At 44.3% G+C, this 26,049-nt stretch overlaps 1 protein-coding gene across 1 annotated transcript; it reads left to right on the plus strand.

The window, feature by feature from the left end:
* The first annotated feature begins 600 nt into the window (after positions 1-600).
* Positions 601-24,089, plus strand: plcg1 (phospholipase C, gamma 1). The gene is made up of 33 exons (XM_084187867.1): positions 601-891; positions 1,658-1,951; positions 6,007-6,159; positions 6,540-6,633; positions 6,758-6,805; positions 7,495-7,579; positions 7,698-7,781; positions 7,990-8,012; positions 8,098-8,167; positions 8,349-8,450; positions 8,883-9,001; positions 9,891-9,976; positions 15,276-15,396; positions 15,585-15,753; positions 15,920-16,042; positions 16,522-16,623; positions 17,000-17,187; positions 17,483-17,683; positions 17,788-17,907; positions 18,890-19,070; positions 19,208-19,285; positions 19,403-19,506; positions 19,674-19,767; positions 19,967-20,036; positions 20,422-20,585; positions 20,741-20,837; positions 20,925-21,149; positions 21,391-21,539; positions 22,058-22,172; positions 22,572-22,733; positions 22,908-22,996; positions 23,401-23,678; positions 23,825-24,089. The coding sequence occupies exons 2-33, from the start codon at positions 1,735-1,737 to the stop codon at positions 23,865-23,867; spliced, it is 3,954 nt and encodes a 1,317-aa protein (XP_084043993.1). The 5' UTR covers positions 601-891; positions 1,658-1,734; the 3' UTR covers positions 23,868-24,089.
* The last annotated feature ends 1,960 nt before the right edge of the window (positions 24,090-26,049 follow it).

The raw sequence follows: 26,049 nt of genomic DNA on the forward strand, positions 1-26,049 counted from the left end.
CTTTGCGAGGCATTGACAAACCTCCCTGGTCTTTGTGTTTTAATCTGTGTTTGAAATTCACTGCTCAACTAAGGGATCTTACATATACTTGTATGTGTGGGGTACAGAGATGAGGTCGTCATTCAAAAGTCATGTTAAACACTATTATTGCACACCGAGTGAGTCCATGCAAATTATGCGACTTGTTAAGCAAATGTTTACTCCTGAATTTATTTAGGCTTGGCATAACAAAGGGGTTGAATACTTATTGACTCAATACATATTTTATGAATTTGTAAAAATGTGTAAATACATCATTCCACTTTGATATTATGGGGTATTGTGTGTAGGCAGGCCAGTGACACAAAATCTCAATTTAATCAATTTAAAATTCAGGCTGTAACAACAAAATGTGGAAAAAGTCAAGGGGTGTGAATACTTTCTGACGGCACTTTTAGTTCTCACTGACACTGACCAAAGGCGCGCAGTAATTAGCTATGGTTAGTTAGCCTTCTTCTAGTAAACAGATAATTATGAAACAAAGTAGACTGAGGGGTGGAAAAGTAAGAGCTGTATCTTTAAGAGGCCGATCTATCTGATGCTTTGTTGTACAGACGGGTCGGATGGGGGAAGGGCCCAAACCGTGCATGAGACCGACAAAACTTGCTTATGGCTCTCTCCGTCGATGGGGAACTGTGACAGGACTCAAAAGGAAAAGGGATCTTTCTGCTCACGACTGAAGAGCACGTACACTGTTGGGACCACAATGATATAATCACGAAAAAGGGGAAGACGGGAGGACAGCCGAAGTTGGACCGGCGGAGATGAGCGGGGCCGTGATTGCGGCGATATACCGAGGTGTTGTTCTGCTATTGTTGCGCTGCTCGCGTGTTCCAGTTGGATTTTGAGACGGTAAGACGAAGGATACTAGAAAGGTGACCTAAAATAAAGGCTATGGGGATAGCTAACTGGGTTTGTCTGCGGTGAAATCAGCCATACTTCCTTGGCCGAACAACTGCCCACCACCCTCGCCTTTAGGAAAATGTAGCACGGAATTCCTTGCCTCGCAGTGTATCCGTTCTCCTTTCGCAACGAATGCTATTTTGTATTGGGTGATTTTTTTATTTATTTTTTGCTTGTTACAAAAAGAGCAGAATCGGGGCCCATGGAAATAAACTTTATGGGTAGCTTGGGAAGGAAATAAACAGATTCCATTTAGCTAGTAGGCCAGTTTCAGAGGGTTCAAATCTATCTAATCTACTTAAATGTGCCGCGGATTACAGTTAACCTGTGGATTTCCATTTATTATCTTTGTGAGAAAAGTATTCTAAAATGATGTGAATCAGCATGTATATTCCCATTCCTAGTGTGTGATCAGCTATAGCCGATTGGTGCACATCTGTCATTTTCTCAGTCCAGCACCTGTAGGCCTACTGCACAAAATATGTAGGATCATAGCACAGACTATTGCACAACATATGTCTCAAATAGCATAGGTTTAGGCTTAGGCCTAGACCTAATAACAGGTTTAGGCTTAGGCCTAGACCTAAACTCACCTAGCCTTGTGATTTAGATTGAGCCATCTTTCTAGCAGTAAGGCAATATGCAAGTTTGACAGACCAAATAGATTATCAACTCCTGAGAATAGGTTTTCATGGGTTTTCCCCCTCTTCTGTAGGTATCCCTGTCTCTGTCTAGCCCCGGGCTGTGGAGATTGTTCTGAAAGGAAAAGGACAACAAACGGGGGAAGTGAACATGGCTGGGACCTCGGGCTTCTTTTCCAACGGACCCATTCCGTGGATTGAGAGTGACACCGAGATGAACAATCTTTACCGGGATCTGGAGTTGGGGACTGTGTTGACTCTGTTTTACTCCAAAAAGTCCCAGCGACCTGAGAGAAGGACATTTCAGGTCAAACTTGAGACGAGGACAATTATCTGGACCCGAGGCACGGATAAAATAGAGGGAGAAAGTGAGTATGGCTCGCACATTCGAAAACGTGTGCAATGCATAGGCTGCATGATATTCGGTTTCATCCAATGAATACAATTTAGGCCTATCTGTGTAAAAAATATTGGGTAACTGTGATCATCACGCTGTCACAACTGGTCGTCACTGTCGCACAGCACAGGTTCTGAACGAAAGAATACGATGCCAAACTGGTCTGTTTACCCGCTGTCATAAATATAAATGTTTTTACAAAACAACAAAGCTGTCTGAGACGCACGAGTGTCACACAATAACAAAGAACTTGCTATACCATTTTGTCCCGTAGCTTGTGATTAGACGTGTACAATTACGTAATTGCGTATTTGTTACTACTATTATGAAGCTATTCTGGGATTTGAAGCAAATCCAGAAAGTGGGGCCTATAGTTTATTGAAACAACCTTATTTGGCCATATACTTTCTACATGGCCTACAGCATGTAGACTACATAAACTTTTGTCCCAGTGATAAATAAAGTGTAGAAACACATGCTAGATAGAAGAGTGTCAAATTCATCACAGGCCCTGTGTGTTTTCGTGAAGGGAGCCTTGTGCGTGCGCCGCTCACTCTTAACGGTGTCCCGGGTAGCAGGATGCATCTCGCACAGCTGTACTCTGCTCCGGATGCAGCCAAGGCGAAAGCAAAAAAAGTTTAAACGATTCCCTCCACACACACACTTACCTATGGTTGTCCTCTGTTATGCGTGCCTTTCTTTGTTTGCTTAAATCCATACTTAAAAAAAAAATACATGAAACGTTAATCAAATAGCTACAACCAACAACTGACTGTTTACTTGAGATTCAATTTGCACAGCCCATAACATTTTATTAAAACGTATGGATTTCAGCAAACAAAGGCACGCACGCAACTATAAACATAGGTAAACGGTAAGGGTTTTACATTTTTTTTAAGTATCGACTTATAGCAACTTGAAGGAGTGGGAGGTTCATTTCCAAAACTTCAGTCAGTGCTCAACTCCGTAGAGGAGATTAGGTACTTGAGAACGTCGTCATATGATATCCTACTCATTGCCAGTGAGATGATATTGGCGAATGCGTCTCCTTAAAAATAGCATGGATCGTTTTTACTGGAAGTGTGGGATCATTTGGGAAAGAAGCAGCGCCATGTTAGTATTCCGACCTATCGACGGGGAGATCATTGGGCCTCTATCACATCACCACTGACTCAGCGTTATTGATGCCTGCTGGTTGCCTCCTAGAGAGGCAATCAAGATGATGTCCAATTACCTGCTGTAGGCCTGTGTAGATAATTGTCCCTAGTAAATTATCAAATTTAATTTCCTTATTTAGGGACACTAAATCTGACATGGGAATTTAATACAAATCAAATTGTATTTGACACATGTCCCGAATACAACAGGTGTAGTCTTTACCGTGAAATGCTTACTTACAGCCCATTCCCAACAATGCATAGTTAAAAAGTATGAAAAGATTAGAAAATAAGAAAAAAAAATGAAATAGTAACATAAGAAAATAACAATAACAAGGCTATTTACAAGGAGTACCTGTACCTAGTCAATGTGTCAATACCTCCTTAGTGATTGGTGTGCTTTTGGTCACCTGATAAACATTAGGAATATAATAGGTGATGTAGTAGCATATTAATTGGGACTGGTGAACAGCAGTTCACTTATTTGATGTACACTGACCTCACAGGAGTGAAGTACTAACAGACTACATCACTTTTTTGGTGGGTCAATAACCTATCAAACCCTACCTCAGCCGCCCCACCCTGCCTCCCCTTGAGTGCATCTCAAGCGAAGACCACAGCTTATGTCTAAGTGCACCGCGACAGTTCTAGACGGGTCAGACAGAGACCCAAAACTTCAGTGTGGCTGAGACGGTCCTTTCCCAAACACACATCAAGCACGTGATGCTTCACCTCATCTCAAACCCACCAGACCTGTGTGTGTGTGCCTTAATCAAACCACAGTCATAGCTTGCATCAACACATAAACATCTGGCTTTTGGTGTAGTAGTAGGCAGTATGTCTTTCTACTCTCAGCCAGCCAGGAACATACAGTAAATATGGCTACTTGACAATCTAAACTCTTGTTTGAACAGATGCTACTGGTATTTCTTAACATGTCGCTTGTATGTTATAAGACTTGCTGGTTTAGCTAGTATCACTAAGACTGAAATCCCAGTGTTGGCAGAATGTAGTCCGAGCACTGGCTGAGTGTGACCTGAGAATGTGGACAACATAGGTTCTCATTTGTGCTGACAAGCCTGAAGGCAGCAAGAGTGAATCGAGACATGCAGGGCCCAGTTCTTGCCCCAGACAACTCCATGCCGTTGTTTAGTAAACACAAATCGGTCCCAAGCCACTGCGTAAACAACACTGAGCGAAGCCATTGGAGAGCTATTTTAGAGTCTGTAAGGATCATGCTTATTAGAATCCCACTAATGGAAAGAGGGTTTACTAGACATGAATACAGGTGTTGATGAGTTGGCTACATCAGTGACTTCACACAACAGCATCAGAGACCCAGTAACTGCAGACATACAGTGGTGGCTGGCCTGGTTCCATTCTGTGTCCTTTCTTATAGTTATAGTAACCGTCACTTTGGATAAGATCTTCTGCTAAATGACTACAATGTATGTCTTGTGGTGAGATTCTTTAGATAAATGCTGAAACCGTCTCGGATTTGAGCGAGAGGTGTGTGTGTGTTCCGGAAAATGCACCTGCACACCTCTTTGGAAACTGTCTGTCAGACACTAAATGTAGGCCTATGACATGTCTTTTGATTAGGATTTTCCATCCTTTCAGTACACAAGTCTAATAAAAAAGGACAACCTCTGCAATACCACAGTTAAATATATTCTACATCATGGGGACTGTGCATTGACCAATTAGTTAGTTTAAAGTTCAACAGCTCTGTTCTAATACTTCAGTGTAGTTTGTTATCCTCCCAAGATTCACCCTCAAACGTGCATATTATCCCTAAAGTAAACAAAGGTAGTTGTGCGGCAATGAGAGAAAGGTTAAGAGGGTAGAGGGGGGAGAGAGTAGAGGGAGAGGCAGGGGAGTAAAGTGAAGAGTGAACAGGCAGAGAGGGAGAGAAGTGTTGGTATGTTAGTCAGGATGCCTCCTCTCCTCTCCCTGTGTAAGGTCACACCTTTGGCTAGCTCTTATTTCCTGGAGCTCCACAATAACTCTGCAAATATTTAGACTGACTTACATGTTCTCTCGAATATCAACCTGTCAGATTCACTTAGTCTCAACCGAAGTCGGCTGCATAGATGCACGTGATGCAAAGTAGATGTGGGTGTGTGTAAGATTCTTCGAGATGAAGGTGGGTACATACATGGACACACACAAACACACACACACACACACAGTGTAGGCGGCAGAGCAGCACAGGATGTGTGGTTCAGGCAGGAAGAGGAGCAGGAGCAGAGCTATGAGAAACTGTTGTGTGTGTGTGTGTGAATATCTTATCACCTAACTAACTGCACCAGGACAATCAGTGGACCTCAAAAAGCTGACACTAACAAAATACCACTTTGCTACTCTGTCCATAACTTCAACTCTCCATATGCTTTACAGCTCATTCTTCTGTCCAAATCAGAACTTAAGATGCACATTCATACTGTAACTAGATGTCTTGCACAAATCTCCCATTGATATGATCTACGACGAAGTTCAAGGTATGCAGTATATGCCCTGAAACATGCACTGTATTGGGCTATTCAGATCCGGTTTCTGTTCATTAGCATTTGATCACCATCTGCAAGGCAAAGAAGGAAAGCTCTTGTCTCTCTGTGTGGGGCCCTTATAGTGAGCAGATGTGTGTGTGTGTGTGTGTGTAGCTTGAGGTTGTGGTTCTTTGAAGGTCTGTTACAACACTATGGCTAGAAAGCAGTGTCTTAGTATGCCATGCATTTGTAGCCCTCTGCTCTGCTTGACAATGTGCAAACCAAATTGTGATTGGTGGATACTGTTTAGCTAACAGTAACAGACTGTTTCATGTTTGAGTGACCTGGCTGACCCCTGTATCTGTCCCCCCCTCCTCCAGTTGATATCCGAGAGATAAAGGAGATCCGAGCGGGCCAGAAGTCTCGGGACTTTGAGCGCTATGTGGAGGACTCTACAGCACGGTTAGACCAGGCTCACTGCTTCGTCATCCTACACGGCACTGAGTTCCGCCTCAAAGCACTCAGCCTAGCAGGTAAATACTGAATACACTTGATAAAGAAAAGGAAAGCTGCACACTCTAGGAGCTCAGATGCAATAATTTAATATCCTAATAACCAACGTTTCGACAGACAAGCTGTCTTCATCAGGGTAAATGATTGCATCTGAGCTCCTAGAGTGTGCAGCTTTCCTTTTCTTTTCCAAGTGTTTTACGCCGTCAGCCAGCATCTCGCATAAATAGGTGTGCGTTTCTTTCGCCTTTATCTAAATACTGAATACACACCACAGTATTACCTCCAAAGCCTTCCATTTTGTCAGAGAAAGACACACACCCATACCATAATGTACTCAGTGGAGCTTCAATGTCAGGACTTTGACACCTAACCCTTGACCTCTCCCGCCCCCTTTCCCCAGCGACTTCTGATGAGGAGATGACCATGTGGGTGAAGGGGCTGACCTGGCTGGTGGCAGACACACTCAAATCCCCCACCCCTCTACAGATAGAGAGGTACCCCTTTATTCGGTTGGGTAGGCTGAGTGGGCATTACTTGATGGTACATTGAAAATGGCTATCACACCACTTTGGGTGTCTAAGACTCAATTCTTCAATGTAACTCTCTTTTTTCACCCAGGTGGTTACGGAAGCAGTTTTATGCCATAGATCGCAACAGAGAAGACAAGTAAGTCAAATCAATCAGTGCTTTTGGATATGAACTATAAAAATGATTGAAAAAGCATTGCGTCAGCTTGGAGATAATGGAGAGCAATAATGCTTTTCTTTTGGAGACTTGGTACATTTGCGGTAGTGTATTATCAATAATTTAAAGCAGTACGACTAGCCACCTGCTGTAGCAAATAGCAATATAGGCCAGCCAGAGGCATTCTGGACAGACTGGGGATAAAAGCCAAGCTAGGGAATGAGCACATCTTAACAGTTTTTGAAGAAGCTTCCTACCAGCTCAGGCTGGTGTGTGTACGTGATGTGGAGGTGGCAGGTAGCTTAGTGGTTAAGAGCGTTGTGCCAGTAACCGAAAGGTCGCTGGTTCTAATCCCCAGAGCCAACTAGGTGAAGAATCTGTCGATGTGCCCTTGAGCAAGGCACTTAACCCTAATTGCTCATGTAAGTCGCTCTGGATAAGAGCGTCTGCTAAATGACTAAAATGTAATGTAAATGTAATGTAAATGTAAGGAACCTTTCAGCCACAGACCTGCACAGCTTCCGTGTGTGTGAGAGAGAGTGCCCCCCCCATTCAGAAGCAGCTTCCTTTAAGTAGTCCTGAGCTCATGTCACTACATGGTACTCTTCCAGAAGTGTGTGCCCTGTATGTGTGTATATTCATTTGTGTGTTTGGCGGTGTGTGTATTTTAGGATATCCTGTAAGGATCTGAAGAGCATGCTGTGCCAGGTTAACTACAGGGTTCCCAACATGAGGTTCCTCAGAGAGAAACTTCCGGTAACATCCTCACACTCATCACATTTCCCTATTACCCTCCCCACCTGTGTGTGTGTGTGTGTTTCCAGTATCATCCTAACCCTGTGGTAACATTGCCCCCTCTCACTCTTTCTCTCAGGACTCTGAGTTGAGGAATGGAGACGTGTCCTTTAGCCAGTTTTCCCAACTCTATCGCAGCCTGATGTTTGACGCCCAGAAAGCTGTAAGTCATCTTCACCCTTCTCTCTCCCCCTCTCTCTCTCTCTCTCTCTCTGCTCTCAAATGGCTCCCAAATCAATAGAGGCCAGTTAAAACCCACAGAGCCTCTGGTAGAAACCATTAGGCCGTAGCAGACTGACAGGAGCTGTGTTGTCATACTGAAATGACAAGGTTTATTGTGTTTAATAATTTTCTTTACTTTTGTCTTTCAGATGGAGATTCCTTTTCTACAGAGGTAGATACTCACTCACACACACACCCTGAGCACAATGTTGTACTGTAGATGTGAGTTGTGTAACACAGCTCTCCCTCTGTGTCAGGTTCATTGAGAGACCAGAGCAGAAGATCTCACTAGAAGACTTCAAGACCTTCCTTCTGGAGGCCCAGAAGGTATGCTGGAAGATATAGCATTTCATCTATCGAAGTTCCTATGGATTCAGTACAACACAATGCTTGACTTCTCACACACATTAGTAACTAGTACTCTAGTAAATGTGTTGTTACATGTTAATACACAAGGATATCAAATGACCTGAAATGACATATTTGTGCAACAATGTGATGTGTGTAGGAGCTGTGGGCCACCGACAACAGTAAGGTGCAGGAGTTTATGTTTGGGTATCTGAAGGACCCACTGAGGGAGGTGGAACAACCCTTCTTCCACCAAGATGAGGTACCTTCTCTCTCACTTCTAGGCAATAAAATGAAAGTGCCACTATGATTAACTGTTTTCATGTTACACAGTGGTGAGAGTACGTCCAGGTTTCACATTATATAGCTTTTAAATAACTTAATTTGGAATATAACACCCACATCTTGCTGGTGAGATGAATGTGCCCGAGTTCTGTGGAAAGGAGGTGTTATTAGTTATTGTCGCACCACATAACTTGTCTGACACCAAGGAAGTGCCTCTAGTGTCTACCAACAGGAGAGAACATTTCATGTCTGGCCTGTGGTTAACAAAATAACTATCACTTTAAGTTGAGCACAATTACAAAGGGTGCCTGGTTTTCGCATAGTGGTGCTCGTCATTGGACTGTTTCTCTGTATTAATTAGAACCCCAATATTGATTGCATGTCTTCCCTCCCCCCTCTGTCTGTCTAGTTCCTGACGTACCTGTTTTCCAAAGAAAACACAGTCTGGGACTCAGCCCTGGACCAGGTGTGTCCTGAAGACATGAACAACCCCCTGTCTCATTACTGGATATCCTCATCTCATAACACGTAAGAACAGAGGGAGTGGGGGAGGGAGGAGAAAGGATTACTGTATTTGAAATGTTGTGCTAATGCTGGCTTCACATTAATTGTTAAGAGAGAAAGCATAGTTTCCCAGACATTTTTCCCTAGTCCAAAGGGATTTGTGTCCTACAGTTCTGATGTATATCAGATTAAAGTGGTATTATCTAACAGTCCCTTTTAACAATGAGAACTGGGCTTTGATTCATTTTCCTCCCATGGTTAATGTGATAACCTGATCATTTTCCTCCCATGGTTAATGTGATAACCTGATCATTTTCCTCCCATGGTTAATGTGATAACCTTTTGTGTTGGCTGTGAAACAACACACACAGTTCCATGTTGCTTTGATGAAGTCTGAATTGCCTGGCTGGAGCTGTGCCACTAGAGATCCTGGTTCGAATCCAGGCTCTGTCGCAGCCGGCCGCGACCGGGAGACTCATGGGCGGCGCACAATTGGCCCAGCTTCGTCCAGGGTAGGGGAGGGAATGGCCGGCAGGGATGTAGCTCAGTTGATAGAGCATGGCGTTTGCAACGCCAGGGTTGTGGGTTCGATTCCCACGTGGGGCCAGTATAAAAAGATATGTATTCACTAACTGTAAGTCGCTCTGGATAAGAGCGTCTGCTAAACGACTAAAAAAATTAAATGAGAAAGGGGTGTTTGATGAAGTCTGAATTGCCTGGCTGAATGAGAAAGGGGTGTTTACGCTAACCAACATAGACAGAAAGACCTTTTTCATTCCGTATTCAAAGTGGTTTCACTACCGCCACGGAAGGGGATGTGAAGAACACATGATGAAGGGAAAGGAGGCTTCTGTAGACGGTCTGATGTCTTGTGTGTGTCTGTCTGACGTGTGTTTGTGTGTGTTATTTGTAGCTACCTGACAGGTGACCAGTTTTCTAGTGAGTCGTCCCTGGAAGCGTACTCGCGCTGTCTGAGGATGGGCTGCCGCTGCATCGAGTGTGAGTTTCTATACACACACCCCTACCTCTGCTCTCTCCATAACCCAATGTCTTTCATACCTAAAGCCACTCTTCTCCACAATATCTGCATGACAAACACACCTTGTATACTGTATCCCTGCAGGCTGCACTGGTAGAGGGAACACTGGTCAGACCTGTTTCTAAAGGATCTCAGACTATTTTTAGAGACAGACGCACTGCTGCTCCGTTCAGAAAGGCACATGACACTTTAATATTTCATCTTGATATATACAGTGCCTTCAGAAAGTATTCACACACCTTTACGTTTTCCACATTATGTTGTTACAGCCTGAATTTAATATGGAATAAATTGAGATTTTTGTCACTGGCCTACACTACCCCATAATGTCAAAGTGGAATAATATTTTTTACAAATTAATTTAAAAATGAAAAGCTGAAATGTCTTGAGTCTAAGTATTCAACCCCTTTATGGCAAGCCTAAATAACTTCAAAAGTAAAAAATCTGCAGTAATAGTGTTTTAACATTATTTTTCAATGACTACCTCATCTCTGTACCCCACACATTCAATTATCTGTAAGGTCCCTTAGTCGAGCAGTGAATTTCAAACACAGAGTCAACCACAAAGACCAGGGAGGTTTTTCAATGCCTCGCAAAGAAGGGCACCTATTGGTAGATGGGTAAAAATAAAATAAAAACCAGACATTGAATATTCTTTTGAGCATGGCAAACTTATTAATTACACTTTGGATGGTGTATCAATACACCCAGTCACTACAAAGATACAGGCGTCCTTCCTAACTCCGTTGCCGGAGAGGAAGGAAACCGCTCAGGGATTTCACCAAGAGGCCAATGGTGACTTTAAAACAGTTTGTTTAATGGCTGTGATGGGAGAAAACTGAGGATGGATCAACAACATTGTAGTTACTCCACAATACTAAGGTAAATGACAGGGTGAAAATGAGGCCTGTACAGAATAAAAATATTTTGCAATAAGGCACTAAAGTAAAACAGCAAAAAATGTGGCAAAGAAATTAACTTTATGTCCTGAATACAATGCATTATGTTTGGGTCAAATCCAACACAACACATCACTGGGTAGCACTTCATATTTTCAAGCATAAGGTGGTGGCTGCAATATGTTATGGGTATGCTTGTCATTGGCAAGGAGTAGGGATTTGTGTTTAAATTTGTTTTGCATAAAAATAAACGGAATAGAGTTAAGCACAGGGAAAATCCTAGAGGAAAACCTGGTTCAGTCTGGTTTCCAACAGACACTGGGAGACAAATTCACCTTTCAGCAGGACAATAACTTAAACACAAGTATGTACAGTGGGGGGAAAAAAGTATTTAGTCAGCCACCAATTGTGCAAGTTCTCCCACTTAAAAAGATGAGAGAGGCCTGTAATTTTCATCATAGGTACACGTCAACTATGACAGACAAATTGAGAGAGAAAAAATCGAGAAAATCACATTGTAGGATTTTTCATGAATTTATTTGCAAATTATGGTGGAAAATAAGTATTTGGTCACCTACAAACAAGCAAGATTTCTGGCTCTCACAGACCTGTAACTTCTTCTTTAAGAGGCTCCTCTGTCCTCCACTCGTTACCTGTATTAATGGCACCTGTTTGAACTTGTTATCAGTATAAAAGACACCTGTCCACAACCTCAAACAGTCACACTCCAAACTCCACTATGGCCAAGACCAAAGAGCTGTCAAAGGACACCAGAAACAAAATTGTAGACCTGCACCAGGCTGGGAAGACTGAATATGCAATAGGTAAGCAGCTTGGTTTGAAGAAATCAACTGTGGGAGCAATTATTAGGAAATGGAAGACATACAAGACCACTGATAATCTCCCTCGATCTGGGGCTCCACGCAAGATCTCACCCCGTGGGGTCAAAATGATCACAAGAACGGTGAGCAAAAATCCCAGAACCACACGGGGGGACCTAGTGAATGACCTGCAGAGAGCTGGGACCAAAGTAACAAAGCCTACCATCAGTAACACACTACGCCGCCAGGGACTAAAATCCTGCAGTGCCAGACGTGTCCCCCCGCTTAAGCCAGTACATGTCCAGGCCCGTCTGAAGTTTGCTAGAGTGCATTTGGATGATCCAGAAGAGGATTGGGAGAACGTCATATGGTCAGATGAAACCAAAATATAACTTTTTGGTAAAAACTCAACTCGTCGTGTTTGGAGGACAAAGAATGCTGAGTTGCATCCAAAGAACACCATACCTACTGTGAAGCATGGGGGTGGAAACATCATGCTTTGGGGCTGTTTTTCTGCAAAGGGACCAGGACGACTGATCCGTGTAAAGGAAAGAATGAATGGGGCCATGTATCGTGAGATTTTGAGTGAAAACCTCCTTCCATCAGCAAGGGCATTGAAGATGAAACGTGGCTGGGTCTTTCAGCATGACAATGATCCCAAACACACCGCCCGGGCAACGAAGGAGTGGCTTCGTAAGAAGCATTTCAAGGTCCTGGAGTGGCCTAGCCAGTCTCCAGATCTCAACCCCATAGAAAATCTTTGGAGGGAGTTGAAAGTCTGTGTTGCCCAGCGACAGTCCCAAAACATCACTGCTCTAGAGGAGATTTGCATGGAGGAATGGGCCAAAATACCAGCAACAGTGTGTGAAAACCTTGTGAAGACTTACAGAAAACGTTTGACCTGTGTCATTGCCAACAAAGGGTATATAACAAAGTATTGAGAAACTTTTGTTATTGACCAAATACTTATTTTCCACCATAATTTGCAAATAAATTCATTAAAAATCCTACAATGTGATTTTCTGGATTTTTTTTCTCATTTTGTCTGTCATAGTTGACGTGTACCTATGATGAAAATTACAGGCCTCTCTCATCTTTTTAAGTTGGAGAACTTGCACAATTGGTGGCTGACTAAATACTTTTTTCCCCCCACTGTATATACAGTACCAGTCAAAAGTCTGGACACCTACTCATTCAAGGGTTTTTCTTTATTTGTACTATTTTCTACATTGTAGAATAATAGTGAAGACATCACAACTATGAAATAACACATATGGAATCATGTAGTAACCAAAAAAGTGTTACAAAAATCAAAATATATTTTAGATTTTAGATTCTTCAAAGTAGCCACCCTTTGCCTTGATGACAGCTTTGCACGCTCTTGGCATTCTCTGAACCAGCTTCACCTGGAATGCTTTTCCAACAGTCTTGAAGGAGTTCCCACATATGCTGAGCAGTTGTTGGCTGCTTTTCCTTCACTCTGTGGTCCAACTCATCCCAAACCATCTCAATTGGGTTGAGGTCGGGTAATTGTGGAGCCCAGGTCATCTGATGCAGCACTCCATCACTCTCCTTCTTGGTCAAATAGCCCTTACACAGTCTGGAGGTGTGTTGGGTCATTGTCCTGTTGAAAAACAAATGATAGTCCCACTAAGCGCAAACCAGATGGGATGGCGTATCGCTGAAGAATGCTGTGGTAGCCATGCTGGTTCAGTGTGCCTTGAATTCTAAATAAATCACAGACAGTATCACTAGCAAAGCACCATCACACCTCCTCCTCCATGCTTCACGGTGGGAACCACACATGCGGAGATCATCCGTTCACATACTCTGCATCTCACAAAGACACGGCGGTTGGAACCAAAAATCTCAAATTTGGACTCATCAGGCCAAAGGACAGATTTCCACTGGTCTAATGTCAATTGCTCGTGTTTCTTGGCCCAAGCAAGTCTCTTCTTCTTATTGGTGTCCTTTAGTAGTGGTTTCTTTGCAGCAATTTGACCATGAAGGCCCGATTTCACGCAGTCTCCTCTGAACAATTGATGTTGAGATGTGTCTGTTACTTGAATCTGTGAAGCATTTATTTGGGCTGCAATCTCAGGTGCAGTTACGTCTAATGAACTTATCCTCTGCAGCAGAGGTAACTCTGGGTCTTCCTTTCCTGTGGCGGTCCTCATGAGGGCCAGTTTAATCATAGCGCTTGATGGTTTTTGCGACTGCACTTGAAGAAACTTTCAAAGTTCTTGACATTTTCCGGGTTTACTGACCTTCATGTCTTAAAGTAATTGATGGGCTGTCGTCTCTCTTTGCTTATTTGAGCTGTTCTTGCCATAATATGGACTTGGTCTTTTACCAAATAGGGCTATCCTCTGTATACCACCCCTACCTTGTCACAACACAACTGATTGGCTCATACGCATTAAGAAGGAAATAAATTCCACAAATTAACTTTTAACAAGGCACACCTGTTAATTTAAATGCATTCCAGGTGACTACCTCATGAAGCTGGTTGAGAGAATGCCACGAGTGTGCAAAGCTGTCATCAAGGCAAAGGGTGTCTATTTGAAGAATCTCAAATATAAAATATATGTTGATTTGTTGAACATTTTCTTGGTTACTACATGATTCCATGTGTGTTATTTCATAGTTTTGATGTCTTCACTATTATTCTACAATGTAGAAAATAGTAAAAATAAAGACCCTTGAATGAGTAGGTGTGTCAACTTTTGACTGGTACTGTATACATGCAAATACTGGAGTTGCTTACCAAGACGACATTGAATGTCCTGAGTGGCCTAGTTACAGTTTTGACTTAAATCTGCTTGAAAATCTGTGGCAAGACTTGAAAAGGGCTGTCTAGCTAATCTTTAAAGAATAAGTCGCAAATATTGTACAATCCAGGTGTGCAAAGCTCTTAGACTTACCCAGAAAGACTCACAGCTGTAATTGCTACCAAAGGTGATTCTAACATTTATTGACTCAGGGTGTGAATACTTATGTAAATAAGATATTTCTCTATTTCATTTTCAATAAATGTTTTCACTTCATCATTATGGGGTATTGTGTATAGATGGTTGAGAAAAATAAAGAAGCTATTTAATCAATTTTGATTTCAGGCTGTAACACAACAACATGTGGAAAAGGTCAAGGGGTATGCTGTCCTTCCTCTCTTTTTCATTGGTTTAGATTGAAAATGATTTATCCAATATCTAATTTGTATCCTATATCTTTAATTTTGAGGCTGGTTGTGCAGCCCTAGTCTAAGCCTACACCTGGGATACAAACCACGGTCAATGGAGAATCTCCACTAACAGTGTCTTTTGGTTCAGTAGTATGCTTATCCTGGGAATGTGTAGCTGCCCTTGTAAATGGGAACAGACAGAAACTAGAGTTTGTACTCAACGGGTTAACGAACTAACTAACGTGGTTAGAGCCTACTACTTCCCACTTACCCTTTGTCAACCAACACCCACTCAACTCACCAAATATGCAGACCAGACATCACTACTATGCCATTAAAAAAAAGTGTATGTTTCCAGTGGACTGCTGGGATGGTCCAGATGGAATGCCTGTCATCTACCACGGACACACCCTCACCACCAAGATCAAGTTCTGTGATGTCCTGGCGACCATCAAGGAACACGCCTTTGTGACGTCTGAGTGAGTCTCCATGTGCTCAGATAGTCTTTGTGTTTATAAGCTTGAGTGATACTCAGTAGACCATATCCTTAATCTACTATCCTCTAAAAAGAACATGACATGAAATGTGAAGTTCACCATAGGGGGAAAAAGCCTTTGACTTGTCCTGTTGACCTCTGACCCCTCTCCCCCTCTTACTCCTCCCCCAGCTACCCCATCATCCTGTCCATAGAGGACCACTGCAGCATTGTCCAGCAGAGGAACATGGCTACCTACTTTAAGAAGGTCTTTGGAGACATGCTTCTTACCAAGGCTGTGGACATCTCCGCCGACGGACTGCCCTCACCCAATCAGCTTAAGAGGAAGATCCTCATCAAGGTCAGGGGTCACAGGGCCATTGGGATTTGGAATGAAAGATGTTTGTGTTAGGTTGTCATTTTAATGTACGCTTGGATCAGAGCATCTGCTAAATGACAACGTAAACAAACTGCCAAATAGATGAACTCTGCAGTCTTTTCACTCTTCCTCTCCCTGTCTTGTGCAGCATAAAAAGCTAGCGGAGGGCAGTGCCTATGAGGAGGTGTCCACCTCCACTCCCTACTCTGAGAATGACATCAGCAACTCCATCAAGAATGGCATTCTCTTTCTGGAGGACCCCATCAACCATGTGAGAACTTTTTTTCTATCTGTCTACAGTGAGCTCCAAAAGTATTTGGACAGTGACACATTTTGTTGTTTTGTCTCTGTAGTCTAGCACTTTGCATTTTAAATGATACAATGACTGAGGTTAAAGTGTCCAACATCAGTGCCCGACCTCACTAATGCTCTTGTGGCTGAATGTCGTAGCCGGCCGCGACCGGGAGACCCATGGGGCGGCGCACAATTGGCCCATGGTCGTCCAGGGTAGGGGAGGGAATGGCCGGCAGGGATGTAGCTCAGTTGGTAGAGCATGGCGTTTGCAACGCCAGGGTTGTGGGTTCGATTCGTATGCACTCACTAACTGTAAGTCGCTCTGGATAAGAGCGTCTGCTAAATGACTAAAATGTAAATGTTGTACGGTCCATAGCTCTCTTGCCACTGTTACCTTTTTTAAATAACTTTTTCAAACTTCTAACTCAAACACCATCTCCCCCTATCTCTCTGCAGGAGTGGTACCCTCACTTCTTTGTCCTGACCAGCAGTAAGATCTACTACTCAGAGGAGACGTCTAACAACCAAGGCAACGAGGATGAGGAGGAGCACAGAGAGGTGAGGAAGGCGGTACATAAAGGACAGAACATCACTTTATGTTGCTTAATGCCATAGGAGTTCCAACATTAAACTATCACTCTTTCTCTCTCTTTTCCACTCTCTCTCTCCTTTCTTATTTTTTACATTTTATTTTTCAATTTTCCTCTTCCTTTCCTTTTCTTCTTTTTCATTTTATTTTTCCTTTTCTTTTCTTTACTATTTATTTTCATTTATTTTCATTTATTTTATTTTATTTTCTGTTCTTTTCTTTTCTTGTCTTTTCTTTTTCATTTGTTTTCTTTCCTTTTTATTTTCTTATCTTTTATTTTATTTTCACGTCTTTACTTATCTTTTCCTTTTCTTTTTCTTTTCTTTTCTTTTCTTTTCTTTCCAGGTCTCTAACGGTATGGACCAACATATAGCAGAGAAGTGGTTCCATGGGAAGCTGGGTGCTGGTCGGGACGGGAGGCAGATAGCTGAGCGGCTGCTGTCAGAGTACTGTCTGGAGACGGGCGCTCCCGACGGGTCCTTCCTGGTCCGGGAGAGTGAGACGTTTGTAGGAGACTACACTTTGTCCTTCTGGTAAATCTCCCCACTGTACCCCCCCTACTACCCCCAACTGTACAACCCCCCCCCCCCCCCCGTTTCTGTAAGAGTCAGTCACGGGCTAGGCTGCTGGTCAGTAGCCCTCTCACTCTCTGCTAATGCATGGGACAGGGCTGTATAACTGGGATCATCTCATTCCAAATCAATACTCATCCACAGACACAGAGTGACGTATGCTCTGTCAGACCCTGACATACAGAGGAATATGTAATGGATGATTACCTTTTTGTTTAGCTTCTCTAACCTGGTCTCTCTTTCACTGTCCGCACAGGCGTTCAGGCCGGGTGCAGCACTGTCGTATCCACTCTCGCCAGGAGGCGGGCAGCCCCAAGTTCTACCTGACAGACAACCTGGTGTTTGACACGCTATTCGCCCTCATCACCCACTACCAGCAGGTGGCGCTGCGCTGCAACGAGTTTGAGATGAAGCTGACTGAGCCTGTGCCCCAGACCAACGCCCACGAGAGCAAAGAGTACGTCCAGCTCTCAGATAGTCATTCATTTAAATCTCATACGTGTCAGTGATGACTTTATGAAAGGGGAAGGAAGGAAGTGTAAATGAGTGTGTATGTTCTAGATGGTACCATGCCAACCTGTCTCGGAGCCACGCAGAGAACATGCTGATGAGGGTTCCACGTGACGGGGCGTTCCTTGTCAGGAAAAGGGCCGAGCTAAGCTCCTTCGCCATCTCCTTCAGGTGAGTCCCAAATATAGAAACAAACGACTAAACAAAAATAGAGAATGATATGTGCAGTTTGTTGTAGTTGTTACTGATGGGTAAAATGCAGCATTCTGTTATTGTTTACTTGATATTAGGAAAGTTGACATACATTACCGCCTCACCAGCTTGCTAGAACTTGTTTTGGAAGCAAGACGTTAAGAGTACACCGTGAGCTAGCTCAGAGAACGGTGACCTAGTGCAAGCTTCTATGCCTTCAACCCATCACTTATTTTCTCATGAAAATCTTTAGTCAGTGGTTTTGAAAATATTTTTACTGGTGGCCCATTTTTTTTTTGTCACAGTTTGCAACCTAAGCCACCATATTGTAATATGGGACGTGTGGGCAAGGGCAAAAAAATAAATAAAGGTCGACCAAATTCACATAGAAATGTGAGTTTTATATATCTATTCTACTATGCTTCACGTTCTTAAGTTGAGTTTTTTGCGTCTTTTACTTTCGGTTTTGTACACCAGCTTCAAACAGCTGAAAATACAAAATTCTTGGTTATGGAAAATATATTTCACAGCGGTTTAGATGGTACAATGATTCTCTACACTATACTACCTTATTTTGTCACTTAAACTGAAATTAGGCGAACTATTAGTTTTAGCAACCAGGAAATGGCGGAGCGATTTCTGCATATTGCTTGAGGCATGTGTTCTTTACTGTGTTACACCACTAGTATAGCTCACACAGACATCCACATGGCCTCTCGAGACATGCATTATAGCGTCTGCTCTGGCCTTTCTGACAGGGCTGTTTTGATAATGTACATGGCAGTTGTAGGTCTATTTGCAATGAAAAGCATTTTCCATGACGATGGATTCTTGCCACTGTCGTCTTGGCGTCCTCTTTTTTTTTTAGGGGTTTTTGTTCGTATTGCTGTGATTAACGCAGCCGGATGCACGCAGCAGGACACGTACACGCGTGTTTAACCCTGTGTTGTCATCCCCTCAGGGCAGAGGGGAAGATCAAGCACTGCAGGGTGCAGCAGGAGGGTCAGACGGTGGTGTTGGGGACGTCGGAGTTCGACAGCCTGGTGGATCTCATCAGCTATTACGAGAAACACCCCTTGTACCGTAAAATGAAGCTCCGCTACCCCATCAATGAGGAGACACTGGAGAAGATAGGCACCGCTGTGAGTGGACCGTGCACACACACACACACACACACACACACACACACACACACACACACACACAATTGTACTCACGATTGTTGCTGTAGTGAATGTAAGTGAGTGGGATATCCTCTGAACTATCATGTATTTGTCAGGAGCCAGATTACGGGTCTCTGTATGAGGGGCGGAACCCTGGGTTCTATGTAGAAGCCAATCAGATGCCCACCTTCAAGGTAAGACTGCACCAGATCTCTGATCTCCTGTGGGTTTAGATCCTGTTCCCTTCCCTCTCTTTGCTAATGTAACAAGGGTTGTGGTGTGTGTCCTAACCCCCTCACATCGGTCTGCAGTGCACAGTGAAGGCCATGTATGAGTACAAGGCCCAGAGGGATGATGAGCTGTCCTTCAGTAAGAACACCATCATCCAGAACGTGGACAAACAGGAAGGAGGCTGGTGAGTAACATCACACAGGAAGTCGGGTTCACTATCCATATCTATCAAATCATCACAGAGCTACATGAGTTATCTAGGGCTGGGGGTTGATTATAGAACATCCTTCTAGAGTGAACCCCATTCCCTTTGTGTGTGTCTGTGTGTCAAACTCTCTCGCTCTCACTCAGGTGGAAGGGGGACTGTGGTGGGAAGAAGCAGCTGTGGTTTCCTGCTAACTACGTAGAGGAGATCAGTCCTTCAGCTGTGGAGCCAGACAGATCAGTAAGGCCCTCTACCCTGTAGACGCATACTGGCATACGCAAATGTTACAGCCGCTAGTCTATGCTATGAGAGGGACTTGTCATTTTCTAGCATCGTTTATAGCGACAACGTGTAAAATGCTGCTGTTGGGTTTTTTGATTAGCATTCACGTCTCCTCTCTCTCCCTCTCTAACACTCCCCCATCCCTCCTCCCCTACAGCAGCTGACAGAGAACAGTCCTCTGGGAGACCTGCTGAGAGGAAGTGTAGACGTGTCTTCCTGTCAGATTGGTGAGTGACTCCTCCCCTTCCTTTTTCTATCCTCCTGCAGATAGCACAGTCACCTTGCCTCGGGACGACCTCTTAGATACTCTATCTCCCCATCAATCTCTTTTCTTTATCTCTCCCACATGCTCTCACCCCCCACTCTCTCTCTCTCTGGCGTTATCACTGTTCTATCTCACTCTCTGTGGTGTGTCTAATCTGTATTGATACACTTTAAAGGTTCAATACACAGCCCTTACATTACCACTGGCACATGCTGTGCCATGCACCACTGTTTGTTATGAATGAGCATCAAACAGCCTAACTAGCATGTGTTGATGGCTGCCACATCTCTCTCTAAATCTCTCTCATCTCTCCCCCTCTCTTGCGCTTTCTCTCTGTCTCCCCCTAGTGGTGCGGCCTGATGGTAAGGGAAGCAGGCTGCATGTGTTCTCCCTCCTCCCGGCTGCCTCTCCCAGGGCAGGACAGGTCCTGGACATCGCTGCCAACACCCAGGAGGAGCTCAAGGAGTGGGTCATCAAGATCAGAGAGGTCACCATGACATCAGAGGCCAAGGTATGAAAATAATACTTTGTAGTAAATGTGTAAGAATAAAGAATGGAAGAAGCATTTTCTTTCTTTGAGGAATAATTCCTCAGAAACGAAGCGTGTAAGTAGTGTCAAACTGAGTCTTGTGGTTGTCTGTGAAGTAATGACAATGTGTGTGTCAGCTGGAGGAGGGGAAGATGATGGAGAGGAGGAAGAAGATTGCTCTGGAGCTGTCTGACCTGGTCATCTACTGTAGACCTGTACCCTTCGACGAGGACAGTAAGGACGCGTCTGTACAGCTAAAAACACTCTGACCACACAAACAAGCATATCTCACCCCCCCCATCTCCCCCCTTGCTCCTGTAGAGATTGGGACAGAGCGGGCGTGTTTCCGGGACATGTCGTCGTTCCCGGAGACCAAGGCAGAGAAGTATGTGAACCGGATCAAGGGGAAGAGGTTCCTGCAGTACAACCGGCTGCAGCTGTCCCGTATCTACCCCCGTGGACAGAGGCTGGACTCCTCCAACTACGACCCTCTGCCCATGTGGCTCTGTGGATCCCAACTGGTCGCACTGAATTTCCAGACCGCAGGTACGGAGGGAGGGAGGGAGGGAGGGAGGGTGAGTTGTTGGAGGGAGTTACTGAGTGAGAAGGGGATGGATACACTGGGGTAGTAGAGGGGATTTTTCCTGATTTTAAGAATTACTGGTTTTCCTTACGTTACCTTTTTGAAGATGACACACCGACCCCAGCTGACTGAACTTCTTCTCCCCTCTCCTTTCTTCACTCTCTCCTTCAATCCCTCACTCACCTTCTCCCTTCCCCTCTCCAGACAAACCCATGCAGATGAACCAGGCTCTGTTCATGTTGAACGGGAGGAGTGGCTACGTCCTCCAGCCACCAATCATGAGAGACGACAACTTTGACCCCTTCGACCGACACACACTGAGGGGCCTGGAGTCGGTCACCCTACAGATAGAGGTGTCTGTGGTCTAGGTCTTCTATCCTCCTGGGGACATGAAATCCCCACAAGGATTGTAAAACAAGGAAAATTCTCCCTCAGTGGGACATTTCCCATGTCCCCATGAGGACATTTACATTTACGTCATTTAGCAGACGCTCTTATCCAGAGCGACTTACAAATTGGTGCATTCACCTTATAGCCAGTGGGACAACCACTTTACAATTATTATTATTATTATTTAATTTTTTGGGTGGGGTAAGGGGGGGGTAGAAGGATTACTTTATCCTATCCCAGGTGTTCCTTAAAGAGGTGGGGTTTCAAATGTCTCCGGAAGGTGGTGAGTGACTCCGCTGTCCTGGCGTCATGAGGGAGCTTGTTCCACCATTGGGGTGCCAGAGCAGCTATCTTAAGCTTAGCAGTTAGGGCTACAATTAGGGTAAGGGAAAATATAGTTTTAGGTCCCCATGAGGATAGAAAAATGTGCGTGTGAGGAAAAGGTGAGTGTGAAGGTGTTTAAACTGTCTGTTCTCTCCAGGTGTTGGGTGCTCGTCACCTGCCTAAACATGGTCGTGGCATTGTTTGCCCGCTGATTGAGATCGAGGTGTGTGGCGCAGAATACGACAGTGCCAAGCAGAAGACCGACTCAGAGGGTGAGTAACACACCTGACACTAATACACTTCATTCAACCAATCAGGTTCTTTACATCTAGCTAGTAGTTGGTTAGTTGAACCAAGTGATATTTCTAAGAGAAGGGTCCAAGGTGTTAAGGCCAGGGGAAAGGTGTAGTGATGGGTTTGGAACTAAGCTTGTCATTTCCTGTCCAGTTATGGAAAAACAGAAAGTTGTACAAATAGCTAAGGACTGTGTGGGAACCTGATGGAGAAAACATCCCCTCATCCCCTAGTGTGTACACACACACACACACACAAAACACACACACACACACACACACACACACACACACAAAAACACACACACACACACAATATATGACAATGGGGACTTTAGATGGCTAATCGAGTCTTCTCTCTCTCCATGTTCTCTTTAGCGGATAACGGTCTGAACCCGACGTGGCCTCGGAAGCCCTTCCAGTTCACTGTGTGTAACTCTGCCTTTGCCTTCCTGCGCTTTGTGGTGTACGAGATTGACATGTTCAGTGACCAGAACTTCCTGGCCCAGGCCAGCTTCCCCATCAACAGCCTCAAGACAGGTACGCGTCACACCGCACCAACACCCACTCGGATTGGCTGAGACAAGTATGATACACCCTGACTGGCTCTTTGACTAGCAGGATAGATTGACATTTCAGATTATCATTCTGTTTGCATTAATAATAATAATAATAATAATAATAATAAACTCATGTCTGTCTGTGTGGTGTCAGGTTACCGGTCGGTCCCTCTGAAGAACAGCTGTAATGAGGATCTGGAGCTGGCCTCTCTGCTGGTGCACATGGACATCACCCGGGGCAGGGTATGTACTGGTACACTCACTGGACTGACTCCACCACCACTGTCAGAGTTCCCATCAGCCATCACACATTGGCTGGGACAGTTATTCACTAGGGCCGGGATGATACCAGTATCGCGGTACTCGTTAGTATCCTGGCAAGGAAACAAAACACAAAGTGGATTTAACTTCTTTAGGAAAACAGCCCTAATATTGGAAACAAACATAATTATGTTGTCATCCAGAATTACATTTATTTATTTTCCAAGCAATAGCACACAATATTTTACATACTGCAAGTTTTAAAGGACCAAAGAGTTATCTTTGTGTTTTCATTTTTGCCATGGAAAAAAATATTGCGATACTGGTATCCTCACAGCCCTAATATTCAATCCTCTCCTTCAACTTATTTTCTCTCCCTCTACTAGGCTGAGAATGGGGAGGTGCTGAGCCCGTTCCTGCCGGTAGGAGGTGCCTCTGCAGCGGTGGTTACCCAGACAGGGCGTGAGCGTCTGGGGGAGACAGGCTCCACGTCCTCAGCCTCCTCCATGTCCCCTCTGCCCCAGTCCCCAGCAACCCCAACCCAGGCTCAGACACAGGCCTACAGAGGCAGGGAGGGCTCCTTCGAGGCCCGCTACCAGACGCCTCTGGATGACTTCAGAGTATCACAGGAGGCTCTGCTGGACCTGGACCCTCAGAACAGGAGGTATGTGTAAGGGTGCGTACTTCTATCTATAAACGGGCTACTTTCTATCTATCTGTGTTGGTGCATTTCAGTTTTGTGAGATTTTAGCGTGTTCTTGCTTGCTCTCTCTCTCTCTTACTCTCTCACCCCATCCCCCCCTCCCTCAGGATGATGCGCAGGACCAGAGTGGGCGGAGAGAACCGCATTTAGGCCTGACCAATCAGGGCGCATTCCAAATCCCCCCCCAGCTCCTCCCCGTACCGATGATGTCACTGACTGCTGTGAACACTGTTTCTATGGAAACGCCCACCACCGCTTTGGCCTACATTTCAGGCAGCTCTCCCTTGCTCTGCACTCTTTCTCTCCTCTGTGTCCCCCTCTTGGAGTGAGTGAGTGGGAGGAGGGGAGCGAGAAGACAAAGACAACAACATGAAAAAAAATAAGCAAAGAAGTTTCAGCCCTCGGCTAAGATGTCGGGAGATGGGGAATTTTGACGCGCTCGATTCGAGCGCAAAAGTTTGCAAGGGGAAAGAAGAATGGAAGAGGGGAGGGAGGGAGCTGTGAAGGTGTCAGTTGGAAACTGTTTTCCAGGTTAGGTTATGATTTTTCTCTTCTCTCTGGCGTATATGAGTATATATATTTATTCCTGCTGTGCTGTTGGCCAGACAACGGCAGCAGCCAACCTGCTCTCAAAGAGCTTCTGTCTCCATGTTTTTTTTTATTATTTAAACTTTTAAACGTGATTTTTATTTTTTTTTATTTTTTATGTGTAAAACACGAGGGCTCTCTGTGGAGTAACTCAAGCCTTTACACACACACACACACACACACACAGGCTTTTCTTACTTTGCCAAACATGCATTCTGAAAACGACGGGTCATCCCGTTGCCTGCCTTGTGACGTAAAAGCAGTTGCTCTTAACAGTCTCTAACAGTAGAAACACTCACACTCTTACCCCGTATACACCAAGCTGAAGAGTTACAGATTATGTCATAGAAATATAAAGGTCATTTCCGATTGAGCCGACAAATGCAACGTTTACTGTGAATGCTGTCTCTGCTAAAGCGGGAACATTGCCTTTAAATTTCAATAACGCTGTAAAACTGAACTTCCACGATGCGGCTTGAATAGAGCCCTCAGTCTACATCCCAAATTACACCCCCCCCCCCCCCCCCCAAATATAGAACCTTGTCAAAAGTGCTACCCTATTTGGAGATTAGCGTGTCATTATATGACTCTTTAGGATGCCATACTGCATTGTAGAGTGCCGGAACAGGGCTAGCCTGTCTGTCCCTGAAAGCTGTGTCAGTAAGCACTGCTGTGAGTTCTAATGCTAGTGATGAAGTCACATTCTTAATGTTTTATCTCTGTTTCAATGTGGATATATGGAGGAGAGACGGGGTGCCACTGGATGCAGTGTGTTGTATTCAGTTCTGCCCACACGTTTACAAGACAGGCTTGGTTTAAGCAGACATTCCGGTGCCAGCGCAGAGCGGTTTTTGTTTTAATTAATGTTTTACTGTAGCAAGTGTCTACAGTTTCTGCTCTGGACTTGCCTTTCATTCAAAGTGGAAATGTAATGGAGGTCAATGGAAGACATTAGTTTACCTATGTGTTAAAGTTGTCTAAATTGTAGGCCGTCGTTCCTCTTAAATGTACCGTCTTAACTGGTTTTGAGGGGCTTGCATGTACACGTGTAGATAATCTTAGAGCAGAGAGCGCTAGGAGGTCAACGAACCAAATTAAGTGCAGTATTGCTGGCCAAGAATGACCTAACTGAAATCCTATAGATTGTAAGGCTGTTCTTAAATGTTTGCGTGTAGGTCAGTGGTGCTTGTAGACGTATTATTCAGCTGAGGGGGTGTTTGTCTTTTCCATTCCGTTGTGGCATTCCGGAGATTCCAGATGCTCCCAAAGATTTTCTGAACATTATTTTCAGCGCAGCTGTTTGCAACAGAACTGCTGATTGATCAAGACTTCTGTATTAGACTTGCAGAGACATGAAGGGGTTAAATCACTGTGGTCTGTAGTGACATGACTCAGCCTGCAGGGGTCATAACAGCACATTTTAATGTAATTCAAGTGAGATTAGTTAATTTCTAAATCTCCATAGCAAATCTTACTGAATGTATATCGGTGTTGTTCCTGAAAGCTCATTTGATCATTCCTGACTGATACACTATAGTCTGGCATATACCTCCAGTTGGTGGTTTAATGACAGGTGCCCTCAGAAACCAATCTAAGGTCACGCACTTTTGTGCTTACCCCCATAATGGTTTAGGCTGGGAGTAGGGGACGCCAGAGTCATATTTCACTTGATATGCAATGCCCCTCTTGAGCAGACCATGCACTCTAAAACCAGTATTCAGAATGTTATGCCATGGAGGGAAAC

The sequence above is a fragment of the Coregonus lavaretus genome, assembly GCF_964263955.1.
Source record: "Coregonus lavaretus genome assembly, chromosome: 22".
Taxonomy (NCBI): Eukaryota; Metazoa; Chordata; class Actinopteri; order Salmoniformes; family Salmonidae; genus Coregonus; species Coregonus lavaretus.